General features: G+C 40.2%; 1 protein-coding gene across 1 annotated transcript in view; it reads left to right on the forward strand.

Annotated features, from left to right (window-relative positions):
* Positions 1-20,388, forward strand: part of HADH (hydroxyacyl-CoA dehydrogenase) — a 35,270-nt gene extending 14,882 nt beyond the window's left edge. Inside the window, exons 4-8 of the mRNA XM_077815116.1 lie at positions 3,501-3,627; positions 10,364-10,453; positions 12,114-12,186; positions 16,592-16,708; positions 19,884-20,388. Coding sequence (XP_077671242.1) covers positions 3,501-3,627; positions 10,364-10,453; positions 12,114-12,186; positions 16,592-16,708; positions 19,884-20,002 — 526 coding nt within the window. The 3' untranslated portion in view covers positions 20,003-20,388. The remainder of the gene's footprint in view (positions 1-3,500; positions 3,628-10,363; positions 10,454-12,113; positions 12,187-16,591; positions 16,709-19,883) is intronic.
* Positions 20,389-21,092: the final 704 nt, after the last annotated feature.

Raw genomic sequence — 21,092 nt, forward strand, 5'->3', positions numbered from 1 at the left:
AATTGTTTTCTACTGTTGAAGGCTTAGGGTTCACAGGAGGGGAGCCTGCTGCTATGAATCTTCTCAGGAACTTGTAGAGGTAAATTAGCTTATAGCTCAGCCAAGTTAGTGAGCTTTAAGCAGATTTGCTTCTACAATCATAAGTCTTTAAGATGCTCAAATAAGGTGGGGCTGCCTCTATCTCTCTGTGATGATGCTAAGCTTCATTAAGCTACCTGGCAGCCCCACGCAATTCACTACTTTGTGGAGCTGCTGAACTCTGTTGGGGGTGGGAGGATGGGACATTCAGGCTTGCCAACTCTCTGTTTGTACAGCTTAATACTTTTGCAGGGGAATGAAAGCTGCATGGGGCAAACAGGTAGTCCGTGGGACTTTAGCATCCCCAGAGAGCACTGGGGAATTGGGGTAGGTATTGTCCCTGCTGACTGCTTGAAATTTTATGCTTGTAGATACAAATTGACTTAAACTAAGCCAGTTAAGTGCTTTAACAGTACAGAAGTTTTGTACAAGCACAACTCAAAGCACTAAATCTGCACTCAGCAGCTGAAGGGGCTCTGGCTGCAGCTGTCACACAGGGTTTCTATTTCAGCTTAGATGAATCATGCCATTGATTCCATTGATTTGTATGCGTAGTCCTCTGCATTCTTATGGCACCTTCCATTTGAGGATTTGCTGGCACTTTACAGACATTAATGAATTTACCCTCATAGCAACACTGTGTGACAGGGAAACAGAGAAGTGTAATTACTTTCTGGGGTTTTGCCTAACTGTGTTTGCAGGTTATCTTGTTTTCAGTATTACATTTGAGAATCCTCCTACTATTTGGAAATGGTTATGATGCCTCCTCTTCATACATAATCAATGACCCTGGTAATGTCTCTGAGTTTCGTTTTCAGAATAGTGATATGGGTGGGTTCCCCTCCTTATGCACCACATGTTCTACTGTCATTGAATCAGTTCCTGTCCTGCTCTAAATAGGCCAGTGCAGGATTGTCATGTCACTTCCTGCGTCCATTATTATGTGTGCATTTAATTTATGTTGCTTCTACTTTAGACAGGTGCATCAGTTGTCATATAGTGAGAGTTCTTCATTATTTCTTTTTCTGTGAACCCCCCTGCCTTTTCTCTCTGCCTCCCTAACTGTACACTGCCAATTTCTGTGCAGTGGGCATTGCATATCATCATTTCTGTTGATCCAGGATTTATCTTTCTGTTAGGGCAGCAACCCCATCCAGGAGCTGGCTGATGTGTCTGGCTTGTGGTTTGTATTCTGAAATTGTGTTACAAAACTGGCCAGAAGGAGGCATTCTTTCATCCACAACTTCAGCATTTTTAAAGAAGGAGCTGGACAGTCTGGATAACTTCATGGAAGGCGACGTTTCTTTTCTCTTGTCTTTTGAGTTTTGAGATTCTGTGTGATTCTTCCTGGGCCCCACTAGGTGGTACTGCAGGCAAGGACACCTGATTCCAAAAAGATTTCATTAAGGGTTTGTCAATATTTCCATTTACTAAATGCTATTTTCAAAGGTTGTTAAGCATTGCTCTAAGCTGGAACTTTTACTATCTAAATTTGGTTTAAACCAGTTTATTAGTTTAAGTAGATAATGTGGGCAAGGTGCACTCGGACACAATGTAGCTTTAATGAGGATTTTTTTCTAATTGTATCTATAGAACAATGCAAAGCTTTACTTTAACAGTAAGGTTCTGATTTTTAAGCACAGAAGTGGGCATTTCAGAGATTAGAAGCTTAACTAAAAAATTCTGACCCTGCAACCATTAGTTTGTGAGAAGGAGTCTTGTCTGTTAGGTTTGCTTCTGGGTTTGTTTATTTATGAGAGACTTCTGTATGGAAATTCATTGGAAGCAATGGTGAACATTCTGAGTAAGGGTGGGTCGTGAATTGTTGTCCTTCATATTCTTTGACCTTCAGAAATCGTAACTACTGATATCAGAATTGTGGGTGCAAAACATTCTTTCATTGCCCTGCCCAAGAATAATCTGGGGGTTTGTCTACACAGTGCATTAGTCTGCCTAGAGAGGTGTAAATGCTAATGTGCACTAGCATGTTGCATACTAGCTGGCCTATGCGGACCCTGCAGGCACTCACTAAAAGTTCCCTAGTGCACATTAATGTAAGGAGTGCAACATGCTAGTGCACACTAGAATTTACATCCCGCTAGTGTGGACTAGTGCACTGTGTGGACAAGCCCTAAGGCTTGTTTTGTGGTGCTGTTGCCAGGGAGAAATGATTAAAGGATAGCTGCTGGGGAGATGTGTAGGTAAGACTTTTTAGAGACATTTATGTGATTGTCAGACTCAGAAATTCAGATATTTTACATAAAGTAAAAATGCAGTGGCTTTCACAGTCTCTTTTTACATAACAAGTGTTTTTCTAACCCCTCAAGATCTATGATGCTCTCCTGACTCAAAGAAGAAACAGTTTCTCGATTTAACAGGTGTTATGAGGTTTAATAATTGAAAAGTGCTCTGAAATCTAATTAACAGAAGGTACTATATGAATTATTTAAATTTAAGAACTGGTTTATGCCAATGGATGGATTTCTTTTCCCTGCCATTATAAATCTAAAAAAAACACCCCACCAACCACATATCTGGATATGGTCCTGTCTACTGAATGACTGTGCTGTATGCAGCAATTCTTGTCTCTTCGTGGCATCTGTTTTCCTGCTCTACTTCTTCCTTTTGCAATATGTCTGCTGTCTAGATCTCTCAGTGTATACTGTAAAAAGATTATTGGCAAAAATTTTCAAAAGCTAGACTCTTAGATCCATATTTAGATTTCTAAGAATAGGATTTTCAAAATCATGTAAATGACTTAGCAGCACAAGTCCCATAGGCTCTTTTGAGCCAATGAAGAATTTTCCTGAAATAAGAGATTTGTGATGGGGACTACAAAACTTTTCTTTGACCTTCAGAAATCTTAACTACTGATATCAGAATTGTGGGTGCAAAACATTCTTTCATTGCCCTGCCCAAGAATAATCTGGGGGTTTGTCTACACAGTGCATTAGTCTGCCTAGAGAGGTATAAATGCTAATGTGCACTAGCATGTTGCATACTAGCTGGCCTATGCGGACCCTGCAGGCACTCACTAAAAGTTCCCTAGTGCACATTAATGTAAGGAGTGCAACATGCTAGTTTTCATGGAAAAAACTCTTTTCTTGATCCAGTGAGGAGACCTATATATTCTTCTTGGAGTTACAAATTCATACAACTTTCAGAGACAAGCTTAACTATTGGTCATTGCGGTGCTATTTTTAGTTGCATGCTATGGAAGGACCAGTGAAGGTTAGTGTCAGCTATGTATGATGGGGTATTTTTAAGAACAGTTGGCCTACAATAGGCTAGCTGAAAAAAAAAAGACACTCATGATTAGCCACTGAATGCCCATTGAAATCTGTTGATCTTTAGAGCACAGACCTTCTTGTTGACAAAGATAGCTGTCATTTTTACACAATCCTCACTTCCTTTCCCCACAGAAACACAATATTTGCGAGCAACACTTCGTCTTTGCAAATAACAGACATAGCCAACTCCACCACTAGGCAGGACCGCTTTGGTGGCCTCCATTTCTTTAACCCAGTGCCTATGATGAAGCTTGTGGAGGTAAGTGTCTGATAGTATTCTGATAATAAATATTATAGCATGGCAATATACTTGTACTTCACTGAGAGTTCATTAACGTAATAGGATGTATCCCAGTGTGTAGCCCTCATGACCAGGAGGAGCTACCTTTAGAGATAAGAAGATGAAATGACCTCCATTCCAAGAGAGGGTGATGGACTGAACAGTCCAACAGGACTTTTTCATCTCTGGTTGATCCATCTCCATGCCCAATCAGCTTCTGGCTTCTCTGCTGAGACTGCCAACAAGAGCATCAGGTTTGATGATGATTTCAGTCACATGGACAACTGTCTGATAAGAACTTTTTGTGTTTTAAGTCATCAGGCAATGGGCAGAGGAATTTGGGTTCCTATGAGCCCAGGCTGGATATGAACTGATGTTAAAAGAGGTGAAAGACCCCACGTCCTGTTGCCAGTCCCCTGAGTCATTAGCTCCTTTATTGTGAATGTTTCAGAACATCCGAATCTAATCCTTAGCATCTTTGAAACAATATGTATTTTTATGCTTCTGATACGTTTCAGGTGAAGTGTGTGGAGATTTTGAAATAATTTGTTTTTAATACCAGGTTTGGATCTTTATTTCTCAGTTGTATTAAGGTACGAAAAATACAATTATTTTAAAGCTACTTGACCATTCATCTAAAGGCACATGTGCCTGGTGTCTGTCGTTTTAATAGATCATAAAATATGTATTCATCTTGCTACTTAGAGTAGAATAATAAATGCATCCCCTGTGGAAGTGTACAGGAGCACATGAAGTCCGTCCCATCATAACAACATTACTATACTCCTTACCCAATTTATCCCCCTCACCAAAATATAATGACCAACATAACAATTTTTTTTAACATCTGATGCCTATGCAGTGGGAGTAGGGGTGAGCCAGAACCCCAGATCTGAAGCACTTACCATAATTCGCTCAGACTTGGGGGGCGGGGTTGAATTTCACAGCTGGATCTATCTTTGAAATAGGTCAAACCAAAAACTGCAGAGACAAACACATATGAACTTTTGGGTATGTCTGAAAGTGAACTTTGGGCCCATCTCTGCTACGAAGCAAGATTTCTTCCTCCCCATGCCCTAAAGTGCTGTGCTTCTTTCTCTCTCCCCCGCCCCTCCGACCCCCAATATATGAATAATTCTAGAGTTTCCTCAGTAACAAACATTCATCTATGTTGTGCCTTCTGTTATAACTTCCTAGTTTTTTAGGCTTATTTTTTTGTAATAATTTTCTGGATGAAATCTTCCATGTGTTATCTCAGTCCTAAAATAAATGATATTTCAGGAAAGTTTGAACAAAATCTGTCCATCTGTTGTGTTCTGAAAATGCCAATTGATACACATTTTCTGCTGTAAAAAATACTTGAGTCTCTCTCTCTAGATGCATTAATCATATGGCAGATCTTTGCAAGCTGAAATTTTCCACCTCAGTAGTGAATATTGGGGACTGATCTTCAGGCCAACTTACAAAGTGGTATTTACAGGACTGTGAAATAGCAGAGATGTATCATCACTGGAGCTGGTCAAAACTCAGGATCAATGACCATGAGAAAATATTTTCCCACGGAAAAGAAATTCTAAACAAATTTCATTTTGGAAAACTCAAGATGTTTCTGTTCAACTTTTCCCAAAATGAAACTGAGCAGCCAGCAGCTCCTGGCTCCAAGGGACTCTGAGGGCTGCCTGGGGAGTCCCCTGCTATGGAGTAGGGAATCTTAAAAGTCCTGAGAGCCCTGGTTCGAGCCGAGGCGGTCATACTCCTGGCTCCACAGCAGGGAGTCTGGAAGCCCTGGGGTCTGTGACTGAGGCAATCTGTATGGCACAGTTGCCCCAGAGCTGCAGGCTCTGGAAGCCCAGGCTTCCTAGCAGTTCCCCAAGGGAGCTGGTAGAACACCAGGCATGTAGCCGGCAAGTTTCCATCAGGACTCTTGGAGTGCACTGGCAGAAGTTTGTCAAACTGAAATGGTTCCACAAATATTTTGGTTTGAGGAATTGGCATTTTCTGACGAAAAAAAGTTTTGTTTTAAAATTCCCAATCAGCTATAATTGTCACTAGCCTGATCCGGCAAAGGCTTTTGGCGTTGGGACTTTATGTGGGCATAAATATCTGCCTGGGATCTCTTTGTAGGGTTGAAACCAATGTTAAAAATTGAAAGAGACATACTAGTTTTTCCTTTTGTCTAGAGGCTCTTTCAATTTCAGGCTGTCCTGCAGCATCATAATGTTTGGATTGGCAAACGCTGCAGACCTGTGTTCCCTAGGTAGAATAAATGATTCAGATGGAAATAAAGAAAAACCGTAGAAATGTGTGTTTTATTATTACAATAATGAGCTTTTGTTTAGAGTCATTCTATAGTAATACAGTCATCAGACCTCTCTAACAGGAGGTTACCATATTACATAGTGAGCATCTTTACACTACCCATGGCACGTCATCTCCAGTGATTTTACTGAATTGAGTGAAAACTCTCTGATTACACATTTAACAAACCAGGCATGGCTACAAATGTTAACATTCATAAAAATTGGACAGGTATGTTGGGGTTTTTTGCAGGTGGAACGTTCTCTCTCTGAATACTGAATAAGTGGTAACCAATATGTAGAAACATTTCAGTTACCCAAGGTCTCATGAAGCTTATTTTTGTGAAACCTCAATTTGGTGCCTAATTCCAGTTGACATTAAACATTTATGTAAAGAAATGCAAGTTCAGATTCCTCTAATAATATTAACTCATTCATATTGCATATATAGAATATATTAGATTAATAGTTTTGCTATTAAATGGTTGACATAGATCTTGTCAACCCATAGTTTTGCACTGATTTAATTAAACTAGTTTACTTACATGTGCAAACCCCAGTGTGAACACTTCGATTAACAGCGGCTTATTTCAGTTTAGCTTAAGTATGTTGCCAACTTAAGTTGAACTGGAATAAGCTTTTTTTAAATTGAAATAAAAATATCCACATGGCCTTTTGAACTGGCTTAACTAAATCTGTTTAAAATCACACTTTAATCATAACTCTGTGATTCTAAGGTCAGAAGGGGCCATCATAATCATCTAGTCAGACTACCTGCACAACGCAGGCCACAGAATCTCACCCACCCACTCCTGTAACAAACCCCTAACCTATGTCTGAGCTATTGAAGTCCTCAAATCATGGCTTAAAGACTTCAAGGTGCAGGGAGTCCTCCAGTAAGTGATCCTTTATATCAATCCTGGGCATCTTTGTTTATAGTGTGACAAAGTTCCTCCTCTATCTTGGTGGGTCTTGCGCTTATTGGCAGATTTGCTCGCCTTGGAGCTTCACGGCAGCCCTCAGTTTGACCGTTTTCGTGAACCCACAGTCCAGGTCAACTCCTCCTGTGTCTGACCAGGAGTTGGGAAGATTTGGGGGGAACCCGGGCCCGCCCTCTTCTCCGGGTTCCAGCCCAGGGGCCTGTGGAATGCAGCTGTCTAGACTGCCTCCTGGAACAGCTGTGTGACAGCTACAACTCCCTGGGCTACTTCCCCATGGCCTCCTGCCACCACCTTCTTTATCCTCACCATCGGACCTTCCTCCTGATGTCGATAATGCTTGTACTCCTCAGTCCTCCAACAGTATGCATTCTCAGCTCCTAGTGCCTCTTGCTCCCAGTTCCTTACGCGCGCACCACAAACTGAAGTGAGCTCCTTTTTAAACCCAAGTGCCCTGATTAGCCTGCCTTAATTGATTCTAGCAGCTTCTTGATTGGCTGCAGGTGTTCTAATCAGCCTGTCTGTCTTAATTGTCTCCAGAAGGTTCCTGATTGATCTGGAACCTTCCCTGTTACCTTACTCAGGGAAAAGGGACGTACTTAACCTGGGCTAATATATCTGCCTTCTATTACTCTCCTGTTGGAGAACAGCGGAAACTGAACCAATCAGAACAAATGAACTCAAAGTGCATTTGTTAGCTCCACGTTTTATTTCGTGCACTAGGGACAGGATGAAGAACATATTGGAAAGCTTTCACAAGAACCGATCCTGTGCATTGCTGAGATATTGTAATGGCAACGAGACTCAGCACTTCACAAAATAGGGACCATTTTTTTTCACAGAGCTACTTCATTCCAATTCAAAAGTCACTATGGGGAAACCGAGGCAGGAGGTGGCAAAGTAATTTGCTCAGGGCCCAAGGTCTCCTGTGTTCCAGTCCAGTGCTCTGTTATCGTTGGCTATGTAAATCATCCAATCAGAGATGAGCAACAAGACCACATGACTCCAAACTCACCAACACAGCATGAATGGCAAATATTTGCAGTTTGTGAACCACCTGCAAACCAAGTATTATTGACCCAATAAATGTGTGAGTAATTTTGCCAAATTAAAAAAAAAAAAATTACTCTCCTGTAGCCGTCTGCCCGGACCCTGTCACAATAGACAGGTCTTAATGTACAATGGGTCTGATCCTGTTTTTCCAAAAGTGTCATGGGATCTTTCATGTCTGTTTAGAGAAAATGAACCTGTGTGTCTTTTAAGGCTGAAAGGCCCTATATGGTGACTGAATGGCACTCAGTTTCTTTGTTTCAGAATGACAAAGGGCTGAGGTCAGAACAGGTGAAATCCACTTGCATTGCATTACCTAAAAGTGGAGGTCTGGAAGAAAGCAAACATCTCTGACGAGGAAAGAGATTCAGAACAGAATTGCAGGATGAGCGATACTTTTGATTATACATCTGGAGAGAACGTACCCATGCCACTGCAGCAGGCTTCAGTATCAACTTAAAATGTTCTAGTGTATTTAAATTTTATATAGATTTTTCAGTGGGACATGCATTTTGACCCTGTGACACTTAAGCACTTGCTTTAGGGATCAACGGTTTGAACTCTGGACTTGCCAGTGCCAAACGGCTAACTAAAACTACACTGGTTTCAGAGTAGCAGCCGTGTTAGTCTGTATTCGCAAAAAGAAAAGGAGTACTAGTGGCACCTTAGAGACTAACCAATTTATTTGAGCATGAGCTTTCGTGAGCTACAGCTCACTTCATCGGATGCATCACGAAAGCTTATGCTCAAATAAATTGGTTAGTCTCTAAGGTGCCACAAGTACTCCTTTTCTTAAAACTACACTGTTAAGATGCTGTGATGCTGGGGTCAAATCCGTCACAAATTTCTTTGAAGATTGTCTAAAGGGCACTTATTTAGTCCATGCAGAAATTCTCACTGAATCTAACGGGACAGCTTTCACAGACACATATTCTCTTACCTGGCTGGTTCTTATTTGCATGCTCAGGGTTTAATTGATTGCCATATGCGGGGTTGGGAAGGAATTTCCCCCCAGGTCAAATTGGCAGTGACCATGTAGGGGTTTCACCTTCCTCTGCAGCATGTGTGTGGGAGTCACTTGCCAGGATTATCTGGATATATCTCACTTAATCATTTCCCTGCCATTGCAGGGGTCTCTGGCTTTGGTGCCCCTCAGTCCCTCCTGTTCTCTGTCTGTGGCGTACAATAGTCTAGTCTCTTATGGACCATAATACTTGATCTAATTTTGGTAGTTGGAATTAGTATGTGGGTGCTGGGTGGTGTTGGTGGCCTGTGATGTACAGGAGGTTAGACTAGATGATCTGGTGATCTCTTCTGGCCTTAAACTCTATGACTCCTTTTCAGAAAAGAAGAAGAGAGTTTTTAGAGATTTTTCCTTTGACAATTTGAGAGACTAGTATTTAGCATTCAAAATTCCTAGAAGTAAAATAAATTTGAGCTTCCTTGAAACTGGTGTACAGTCTTGTGTGAATGTCTTCCAGATGCTTAGCTCTAACTTCAAAAGAAGCACACTACCATTTTACTGCTGAGAAACAAATCTTGCTGCTTTTATTCCACGCTCACTGTTTTTGTGTTGATATCAGTAGTCATTCTGGTGCTTAGGAGACCAAATTCCACTGAAAATCTTGTGATGATAAAGTCTATCTGTCACTGCTTATGTAGCATAGTTGATTCTGCGTGGATGCATAGAGAGTCCAAGTTAACTAACAAATGTTATTTCCAGAGCTGCATTGGCATCATTTCTCGTTCTGGGGCGCTAATAAATAAGTAAACAGATACCTTGTTAAGTTCAAACTCTGTTAAACTCTTTAGAAAAATCCAAGTTTGCCAAAGGGTAAGGATAAAATTGCTAAGAAAATAACTTGGGTCCTTCCTACTCTTAAGCTTATAAGAGGCCTTTACACAGTTTGAAAAGTAGAAATTAAAAACTGTTTTCTTTAGACTTCATGTGTTGATATAATACAGTGTCTGTGTCTGTCCACCTGTTTATATTGGCCCAGGAAGCCATGTTACACCCTTTCTATCAAGAACTGTGTGTAAACATGGTTCTCTAGAATGTCGCCAATGTGTTTCCCTGGGCATTAGGGACCATATGGCTTTTGAAGTTTTTATACTATCCACACAAGAGCCTTTACAGTAGAATTCTAAAAAGATGAACGCCATTGCTTTGAACCTGGTGCATGTTTTAAATGTCTTACAGGAACAATTTCAGAATGTGGAGGGTACTTTGGAGTGCTTTAAAATAGGTTTCACTGTTTTGTTGTTACATGTATATTAATTTTGGTTAGTGTGACTGTTCTTCGTAATATAGGTATTTTGTGGAATATTGAGAGAACATCCTGAATCATGGTTTAATTTTTGGCACAGTTATTGGGGTGGGGAGAGAAAAGGCTTCTGGTTGCTTATTAATGCATGTTGGTTCCCTGCTAGGTCATCAAGACACCAATGACCAGCCAAAAGACTTTTGAGTCGCTCATGGAATTCACCAAAGCATTGGGAAAGAATCCAATATCTTGCAAGGCAAGTAGGTCTAGATTGTGAGGAGAGACGTGCAATGCTCAGGGGACTTCAGGTCTGCTCATTTTTAAAAAAAACTATTCATTTTAATGTGGTGTGTAATTGCATGAACACAATGAAAATTTTCTACTCTGCTTCTGGCACAGATTATCCATTCCCATGCAAATCCCTTCAGGAGAGAACAACTTGCTTGCTAAAAGTCCTTGAAAGAAAGAGAGATCCCAATCTGCCATATCATTGTGTGAATGGAGTGGGTCTGGCTGTTGCGTGGAAAGAGCAAGGGATAGTTCTGGCAAACCTAGTGCGGGTCAGGGATCGCAGTTAACTGCTCCAGTCCATTCAGACCCTAACTACAGTGGAGAATCTTGGTCCCCTTGCCCTCCAAACACCTGAGGCATCACAGCCAGTTCATGTGCTGTGTTGCTTTTGGATCCTCCACTATGGGTAGTCTATGCACATTATTCTCTCTCAGTGTGGGTCAGAGCAGTATTAATCTTCACTGCTTTTTGCTCATTCGCCTTATAGAGGGCTTCTGGGGACTGGAGTTGTGGGGAGGGGGAGGCAGCGTGATGGCTCCTCCCCTTTCATGGAAGCATCTGGCCCATAGAAAGGAGGAATTATTGTCAAGGAGTTGTTGGCATCCTGGGTTCTGTTTTCAGCTGTACCACCACATTGTTTTGTGGTCTTTGGCAGGTTTTTTTAAATCTCTGTACTTCAGTTTCCCAAATTGTAAAGTGTAGATAACTCTTTCCCTTCTCATCAGTTACTGTTTGTAAAGTAGTTTGACTTCCATGAGCAAAAAGCACGATGGAAGTGAGACCTTGGACAAGTTCCTTCGCCATTCTGTGTGTTAATTTTCCCCTTTGTAAAATTGGGATTATAATGTTGCCTGACATTGTGAAGCACTTGGAATATATACTTGCTGTATAAGAGCGTGAGGTGTGGTATTTTGTACTATTATTTATTATTATCCTAACATGGGATAGTATATTAAATAATACTGGTGTTTACAATACTCTTTCATATGTTCTATTTCTCATTTCCCTTTACATTTTTGATTACTATAGAAGCTTACATTAAAACAAGATCTTGGTTGTTTGGGAGTCAAGCTGCCCCTGCTGCATAATTCTCAACCCAGTTCATCACTTTCTGTTTGCAAAATTGACATTGGTTGCTGTTGAAGTGATTATGATGTCACAGAAGTTTGATTTACAATGATGAATAAACAGCAGGAGTAGAAAAGCTCTTAAACCATGAATGTGTTTGTTAATAAATTCACACACGAAAGGGAAGAACTCCTCTCCCTAGATTAGATCACCAAAAAAACCCAGTATCAGCAGAATTTTTCTGACTAGCTTGTATTTTCCAAGTAGCTTTCTAAGAGGCAACATTGAGTCTTTTAAGACCAGTTAATAATTAAGAATGGGGATGAGGCCCTTTTATGTTCCTCAGCCATATCTGATCACATAATAGCTCTTAGTTATGAGATTAATTTCTGTTAAACAAAAGTAGTGAACAGGTAAATCAGGCAAAAGACCGGTAGTCCAGAATGAACTGAAACTTGGTGAGCTAATCAACTTCCTTGTTGAACTTGTAATACAGCATTTGGCTATAGTATCGGTAGAGAGGGTTTATTTAGAAACTCTGTGCGTTTTTTTTACAGGATACCCCAGGATTTGTTGTAAATCGTCTCCTGGTGCCATACCTGATAGAAGCAGTCCGGCTTTATGAGAGAGGTATTTACCACTGGTATTTACTTTGTGAGATGTTGACATTACTCTGCTAAATATTAATCTCTTCAGATAAGTGTTGGGATTGTTATAAATGTTTGATCTTTTAGGAATCAGTCGGATGATAAAAAGTTGTGATCATGTCAAATGTCAGCCTATAGATGTAATTAAAAGAATTTCTCATCTGAATTTTGAGATGCTGAGCAATCCCTGGATGCTGAATCAGTATTTATAAATTGCTTATTTGAATTTTCCAATGGCTGGGAAATGCTTTAGAGATGATGGGGAGAGTTGGCTTGGTTAGAACACCTGTTCTTGGGTTAAAACGGGTGAAGTTTTTGAACGTGTTTTAGAATCTTAAAAGCATATTTACACATGAAAACTAATCCAGGATAAGGTAGGATATGGATTTAAAGTGGATTAACTATTCCAGATTAACTCCATGTGTGGACGCTCTTATTTCTGGAATAAGAGAGTCAGCACCTGAAGTTAGTCTGGAATAGCATTCTGGAATAACTCCTCCTTCTAGACAAGCCCTAATACCCATTTTCAAATGTGTCTTGGGCACATAGGAACCTCGGGCTTTCTGCCCTTGAAAGTTATATCTGCATAGCTACAGCGGTCAAGGATTTGAAAAAAACAACCCCCTGACCGACATAGCTATGCCAACAAAATTCTCAGTGTAGGTGTAGCTGCTGTTCCCACACCAACAGAAAAACTCCGGTCGCTGTAGGCTGCGTGTATACTAGGGTGTTATGCTGACTGACATACGCTCGATAGTGTAGACAGAACCTCAGTCCCATTGCCTCCCAGTAACCTCCTGCTCCTCTCCCACTAGCTCTAGTTGCTTTGGGGACTCCTGCTTTAGTGGTAGTCTCTTTTGCATTAGGATTTGGAAGGGAAGGAATCCTGACTCCCATAACCAAACCCAGCTAATCTTAAAAACCTAAACCATTTAAAAAAACAAACAAACAAGCTAGTAATGTGAGTGGATAAAGGGCAAGTTACAGACGCCATGTCTACACTAAAAAATTAAGTTGACCTAACTTACACTGGCATATAGCGTCCGCAGTAATTACATTGTGCCTATCTACACTTTTCTCCTTGTATCAGCAGCGTGCATCCTCACCAGAAGCACTTGTATCAATTGCACTGTCAATCTGGGGCATTGTGGGACAGTTCCTGAAGGCCAGTAACAGTCAATGTAAACAATGCAGTGTCTACACTGGCACTGCGTTGACCTAAGTACATCGAACTTGACTTTATGCTACTCATGGAGATGGAGTTAAGTCAGTGTAGCGGGGCAGTTACATCAGCAGGAGCAAAATTTAAGTGTAGACACTTCCATAGTTAGGTCGACATAAGCTGCCTTGCGTCGACCTAACCTCGGTAGTGTAGACCAGACCTTAATGCAATTGTTCTTATTTCAGGCACTCTGTTCGTCACTGCATGCTATTAACAATGTCTTTCCAAAGTTTTGTTTTTGAAAGCAGCATTTTCTTACAGATGAAAGCATTCCATTACCAGCATTCCAGCTAGTACATTTTAAATATTAAAAAATCTCCTTTATAGCTTATGGAAGTGATGGTTTGATCTCCAAGAGAAATTTAAACTTGTGCTACTTGTTTATCCATCAACAAATGTATCTAATTACATCTCGAAGGGAGAACAGAGCAAATTACAGTGACTTGAAAGGCAAAGGAGCGGGGGTGGAGAGGGACAGCTTTTCTCTTAGTAAAATATCACAATTTGGAATACATTATGTGGGTGTTCTAATGTGTTAAGGAGATGGCTTTGTTAAATGATAGATGTAATTTTATGCACTTAGGGAGACGATAGATTTTTAAATTTATAGAAAAAATTCTCAAGGATTTTATAATAAAATCAACTCCCCTTTGCCTAAGCAAAAACATTATTTTGATTTCAGCTTTGTTCTGGTTGGTCTTTTTTGTTGAAGAATACAAGGATTCTACACTTGTTTAAAATTTTATTAATGAACTTTAATTATTTAATGAATAAATTTAGGGGTTTGATTGAAGTTGCGTTAAAGCCTGAAGACCTGACGTTCACATTGATTGATACTCTCTGTTGGAATGTGTTAAACTTGTATCATATCTGTTCCTCTTGTGTTGATCCTCATGGTAGTGACTTGAATCAGGTTAGAAAAAGAGTATTACTCTACTAACCTTGGCAGGGAATCTAGGATATTTCTTGACAATAATAATCATTGAAACTTTAATTTTGTGGGGTCAATCATTGAAGTCCTGGGCATGCAAAGTATTCAGGCACAATAAACATTTGAGTCTGTGGGTAAAGATTTCAGGATTTCAGCTTTTGCATGGGCTTTATTCCTCTAATGAAACATTGCAAGTAATTATTTAAATTGGTGCCTTATTATGAGGATTAATATAGGAAAGTTCATATTGCGCTCTTTTTATTGAAAAACCAAGAAACCCCAGTAAAGTAGTCTGGCTTACATGGAATTCCTGTATTTAGGTAGCTCTGACTATGAATTGGGGGACAGCTTTTTTTGTGCTGTGGTCCTTCTAAGTGTATTCTGTCTTTATTGTTTCCAGGGGGCAGGGAGTTCTCCTGCAACTAGTTAATGTCGGTAGGTGGTCAGGCATCTAAGGCTTTGTCTACATTGGACTTTCGTCAGCAAAACCTTTGTTGTTCAGGGGTGTGAAAAAAATCACACACACCCCACCCCGAACGACAAAAGTTTTGCTGACGAAAAGCACCCATGTGAACAGTGCTTTGTTGGCAGGAGAGTTCTCCTGCCAACAAAGCTACCGCCACTTGTTGGGGTGGAAGTTTTTTGTCAGCAGGAGAGCTCTCTCATGCTGACAAACGGCAGCACAGCTGTCGCTAAAAGGTGCGTAGTGTAGACATAGCCTAAGTGGTAAAGTGTCTACTGAAGCTAAGAAAGTGAACCAAATATTTTGCTGTTGTAAGTAGGTATAATTCCATCAACTTCAGTGGATGAGTTGCATCCATTCTGCTGTGATGAATTAGGCCCAATAGTTTAAATCACATTGAAATTAAGTGTCATTAAAAATTATTTTCCATTAGTGAAACAGGCTAATTCTTACCATCTTTCAAAAGTAAAATGCGGATCCCAAACATTTCAACATGATTTTTTTTTAAAAGGGCACAAGAGAACATATCAGCCACAGAAAGGGAAATGAGTCTTATCAGCTGCTTTAGAAGTGGATCAGCAGTTGAAGATGTCCTGCTTAAATAAAAGGCAGTTTGAAAACTTCTTGCTCATGTTCCACAATTCAGAGTATTCTCGTTGATTTGTGAAAAAGAATGAAGCCCAGGGGCTTGAATCCTACAAGCTGGCTGCGCACTCTCCTTTCTCATCAACCTTAGTGGAAGTTGACTTGACACTTCACAGAATTGGGCCCTTTGAGACTTGTGTAACTCGATCACTTCAGGCTTGAACCAAAGTCCCTGGAAGTCAATCAAAAGATACACAAAGTTCCTTGGAGTCAAAGGGAAAGTCCCTTTAATGGCTAGCCTGTCTCTGACCTCTTTCTCTGTATCTAATCTCTATATGGCTGAGTTTTATTCTACGTTCCTTTCCTTTTTTTTTTAAAACCACATGAAATTATTTTTCAGATTCACATTATAAATTAAATGTCTCAAGTCTTGGTGTTTGGGATTTTATTAACGACATTTCTGTATATTTTGTATTTTTTGCAAGTCTGAAATGTATAGACTTACACCAGAGCAAGATATTTTTATGAAAACTTAATAATAATCAAGCACAAAATTTCTTCAGAGTGACTTGTTTGCAAGGTTTCAAACAACTTTAACTTTAGTTAAAATGGTTTTCTCTTCTTCTCTTGTTAGTGTGCCCTGGATCAGGGGTCTTTTGTATCATTATCCTCACATACAGCACAAAAGCCTCTACTGAAATAGGCAATACAATAAGGACGAAGTCAGGAAAATGGGCATTAGGCCCACAAACATACTGTGGGAGAGGCCCAGCTTTGTACTTTTCTTTCTAGCACTTCCTGTCTGCTCCTGCTTTGCTGGCTGGGCCCACGTTTAGTAGCAGTTGAGTCCCCAGGGATCTATCGGTTTATTGGCTTCTAGACTTTTCTCACAACTTTGATCTATGGGTCCATGTATTTGTCCTTGAAAGTATGCCAGTGAGGATACTTAGCGCTATTCTGGATACTCCTTAATGTTTACTGTTTTATATTTCTGCTGATAACCATTCCAAACACAACGCTTATTTCCATAACATATTTACTATGTGCTGGCTCAGTTTTAGTGGACCTGCAAAGATTACTGTAAAGAGCTGTGCCAGCATGAAATAACACTGTGTTAATTATTTAAAAATAATGGCAAATGGATACAGAATCTTCTCTGTTCATCAGACTGTCAATATTTTCTCTAGGAGATGCATCAAAGGAAGATATTGATGTTGCCATGAAGCTGGGGGCTGGCTATCCCATGGGTCCATTTGAACTGCTGGACTATGTTGGGTTGGATACCAGTAAATATATTATAGATGGTACTGTATACACATTTTCTTTCTTTCTTTCTTAGATAAATTGTAACTGGAGGTGTCAACTTAAGTCTGACTTTCCTCAGTTTAAATTCAGTGTAAGTGACTTTGCCTATTAATGAATGATCAGTCAGCATCAATAATAACATGCCATCATTTTCAAAGGCATGTGTTTACAACATGGGGGAGGTTCATCCCAAGTGACTATGGTTGTTCTGAGGGTCCCTTTGTGTGTGTCTGCACTAGAAAAATTAGTCCCCTTGTTGCAGCACTGGTGTTCGGCTGCTAATGCAGCCATGGCTCAGGCTTTGAGCAGTTTGCTAACATAGACCACTGCTGGAATATAGGTGCTTTTCAAACCGAGACCAGGCCACAGTGTGTTGTGGGGGTGAGAGAAGCATGAAATGAGGCTAAACTGTTGAACTCTTCCTCTTCCTCTTCAAGAGTGTGAGGAGAGATGTTGTGCTCCAAAGAACACCCATAAACTCACTCTGTAAAATCCCTTCCAAACTTCTCTGGCTTTAATTTGTAAAACTGACTTACATTTCCTTAGAGAATGGTGCATGTGTATACATGAAGCGAAATAAGAAACCCTTTTGCCTACACCATTTTTGTTTTGGTTGGAGGAGCCCTACTAAGTGATTTACAACAGTTATTTTGGAGAGAGAAACCCACCTCTTTAAAATAAATGTGGTTTCTGCAACTCTAATCAAACAATTAGGAAAATGGATTGCATACTGTATAAAAACAAGTTGGCAGCTTTTGAGTGCCAGAATGACTGGAGAGTGTGGCAGTGCATAGCAGCATAAGAGGGGAAAGCTATAAAGATTGAGCAAAAATATGTAATAGGAATCACAGCATGATAAGGACGTGCACATTCTAAATGCAGGCTTGTGTTTACTGGAGGTAATTATGAGAGGTAACTTGGAAGTTTGCCATAGAGTTAAGCAAGTTGGGAGAAGGGGAGCTCCATCCTTGTGGAACAGTGTAAAGATTGTGTGGAAAGTAACTGGGAAACAGTAGGAAGAGCGGTCAGAGTCCTCAGTTTACAGACACTTTTCTTGATACTATGAGGGAAAAAGTGATCATTGGGAATCATCTTAAACTAGTCTCTTTGTCAAGACGATCTCCTGTGAGTGAGCTGGGAGTATAAGTCTTCAGATTGTGGGTAGTAGAGGCTTAAACAAGAAGCATAAATATGTACATACCACTTCTAATGAATTTCTCATATAAATATTATATAGCCTTCCTTCTGTAATAAATGTGTGAGAGAGTTCCCAGTCATGTGTTTGTCATTATTGTTGCTCATACTCTACCTCTGGTGTTAAAATGTTTATTGCTGAGCACTATACTTAAGTGCTAACATCCTGAAAGCCTTTTTCAAACAAGAGCTCAATCCTCAAAACATCTCTGTGACGTGTAGGGAAGTAGTAGTATACCCAGTTTACTGATGGGAAAACCAGGAATGGTTATTTGGCTGATTTAGACTGTGTTTTCAACAGAAAGGTATCAATGTGGGTTAATAATCCCAGTGAAACTGGAGAAGCTAATGAAAATGGGTGAGGAAAGGGAGAAGAGGAATGAATTGGAAGTGACAGATATTTAGGAATGTATTCCCTCCAGTCCATTTTCCTACATGTTTTACAAACCATATTTCCCTACAGAGCTAATAGGGAAGTCATTTATATGTGTTAAAAGTTGAATGTCTCATCATTTGTAAGTGAACAACAAAATATGAAGTGCTAAAGCTCTTGGCTTTTCAATAGCTATAAGATGTCAAACCCCAAAGAAGATGGTCTTGCAGAAGCACCTCAGAGATGGGATGAATGTTTGAGCTGATTAGCCAAATGGGATCTGGAAAAACTAAAACTGAAAACCAAACTAATTGGGACTTTTTATCACCTCAGACTGAGTTTGATTCCAGCCTATTATCCCTAACCTAATGCCTCCCCTTGCTGCTTTGCTGTGCTCAATAACAAGGGCCCATAGTAATTGTGTTCCTGTAGAATTATTCTGGCAAATGTATTTTGAGGGGTCAGGTATAAGTGCTGTCCTTGCAGAGGTTACCATAGTGACACCTTTCATGACAGCTGCTCCCCAGCATGCAGTGGGTCTCAAGGTGAAGGGAAGGCCCCCTCTCACCACAGTTGATAAATGGTTGGACACTGATTTAATGACTGGCCCTGCTTTCCTGGTCAGAAATAGGAGGCTGAGGCGCAATTGATGACAAATTGTCTGACTGTAATTGTTTAAACGGCTCAGATGTATTCAGCTGGTGTTCTAAAAAGGTCTGCTTGAAACAAAATCTCACTTTCAGAAAATTCTCTTCAGTAAATCGCTTGGCTTTCTATTAGTCAGTACTTATGAGCAGTGTTACATTTTCTGACTGTTGCACAGATTAAAATCCTTCTTTCACCCTTGCTCTTCCAGTATTTTTATTACTATAGAATACCCCAGCTGCTGGGACACTGGGGATAACCTCCTTCAATAATATGTAGAATATACTTAGGGTGTAATCCATTAAGGTACATAGGTGTCTAAGTTCTGTTTTTAGACCCCACTGCAATGCCCAAAACTTCCATTCAGGTGCCACCTAACCCTATAGGTACCTAAGCTCAATCAGCACCTAAGTTTCTGCATCTGGAAGTGCACACTGCAGCCTCTCTCTAGGGACTTGGGCAATCTCCCACTGAGCAATTCTCATCTCAGGGAAGATGGCCATTTAAATCACATGCGGGGACTTTATCCAGTAGGCATGTTCAGTGGTGTGCTCCACCTCCTAGATTGGCCCCCTCAGGTGAGTTCACACAAAACAGCTGGAGGGAGGGAGGGGGAGAGGAGGATAACCTCTCACTATCTTTAGTCTAGTGGTTAGGGAACTCCCCCAGGATGTGGGAGCCCTGCAGTTCAAGACCTGCCCCCCTCTGCCTGATGAGGAGAGAGGATTTGAACAGGCATCTGCCATCTCAGATGAGTGCCCTTATCACTAGGCTTTACTGTCACACTAACTTTCTCTCTGGTCCAATTAATTAAAGTGGAAGAACTTAGATAGGAGAGAATGACAAGACCCACATGAGAATATTTCATGGAAGAGTACTGAAGTGTCCCTGACATCTAGGAGACTGTCCTCTTTGCAAATAATAAATATCACCACTAACTTATTCTTCCTTTCTCCTACCAGGGTGGCATTCATTAGAGCCAAACAATCCTCAGTTTGCTCCCAGCCCACTGCTGAATAAATTGGTAGAGGAGAGGAAGATGGGTAAGAAGACGGGTGAAGGATTTTACAAATACAAATGAACTCCAGCATATGAGGGGTTGTCAAGCCATCTATATAAGCATGTGCCATGCAGCATTTCTCCTACTACACTAGGAATGCTGCTTGACCAAGCCTTTCCTAGAATGTCTCAGGTGGTTTTGTGCATTTTGATTGCAATCTGTCTCTGAAGTGATTGTTTACACCAGTTAACAATTTCTGGGGTGAGGGCCGATTTGGTAGATTAATTTTTCTTGTAATTCTGAAAGCTTTACACACATGGTGCCTTTGTGCAGATGTTGATCTTTCAGGCACAAGACATTTTCTTGCAGACAAAAATGAAAACAGCATTCATGTATTTGAACAGTTTATTATATTAACAAAATAACTCACGCACATTTTAGTGAAAATAAAATTGTCAACAACTCTGTATTGAATCCACTGGTTTTGAATTGGTGTACTTGGTTCTAATCCACCGGGTGGCAGTCTGTTTGCATCCTGGCAAATGTAGAGGCAGAAATGCAATGTCTGGTTTTGTTTTGACATTTTTTTTTAAATTATGCTAATCTATAGAACATAGTAATAGCTGGATTACAATATAATAGTACCTTAAACAGATTATTTTTATAGATTCTGTATTTTTAAAAATTTAATCTTGAAATGATTTATACTGTCATTTGTGGCTGACTCCTCAAGAAAAAAGCTGCTTAATACTGTGTTTTAAAGCAGTAATAATTATTTCAATTGGGGTAACACTTAAAGGCTCAAATCATGGATCAGGGCCCCATTGTGCTAGCCGCTGTACAAATATATAACAGAGATAGTCCAGCCCTGAAGAATTTACCATTTTAAGTACATGGATTTATTTTAACCAGCTAGAATAAAAAGCTTGTAAACATTTTTATAAATGTTGGGGAGTCCTTTAAGCTAGCTTTTTTACTGGAACTTCTTCAAAAACTACATTTATTTTTGTAGTGTCACTCTCCTTGTACCAGGCTGCTGTAGCTGAGCTCTTTAAGATCAGGTCCCATCTGTGTAAATGTATAGGCAGGACACTCTTTGTAAGGGTCCTTGGTTTTGGAATTTTCTTTTCCCTGGGCTTGCGAGGGAGTTTTGTTAATATTTCATGCCTGG

Source organism: Eretmochelys imbricata, chromosome 4 (assembly GCF_965152235.1).
Source record: "Eretmochelys imbricata isolate rEreImb1 chromosome 4, rEreImb1.hap1, whole genome shotgun sequence".
NCBI lineage: Eukaryota > Metazoa > Chordata > Testudines > Cheloniidae > Eretmochelys > Eretmochelys imbricata.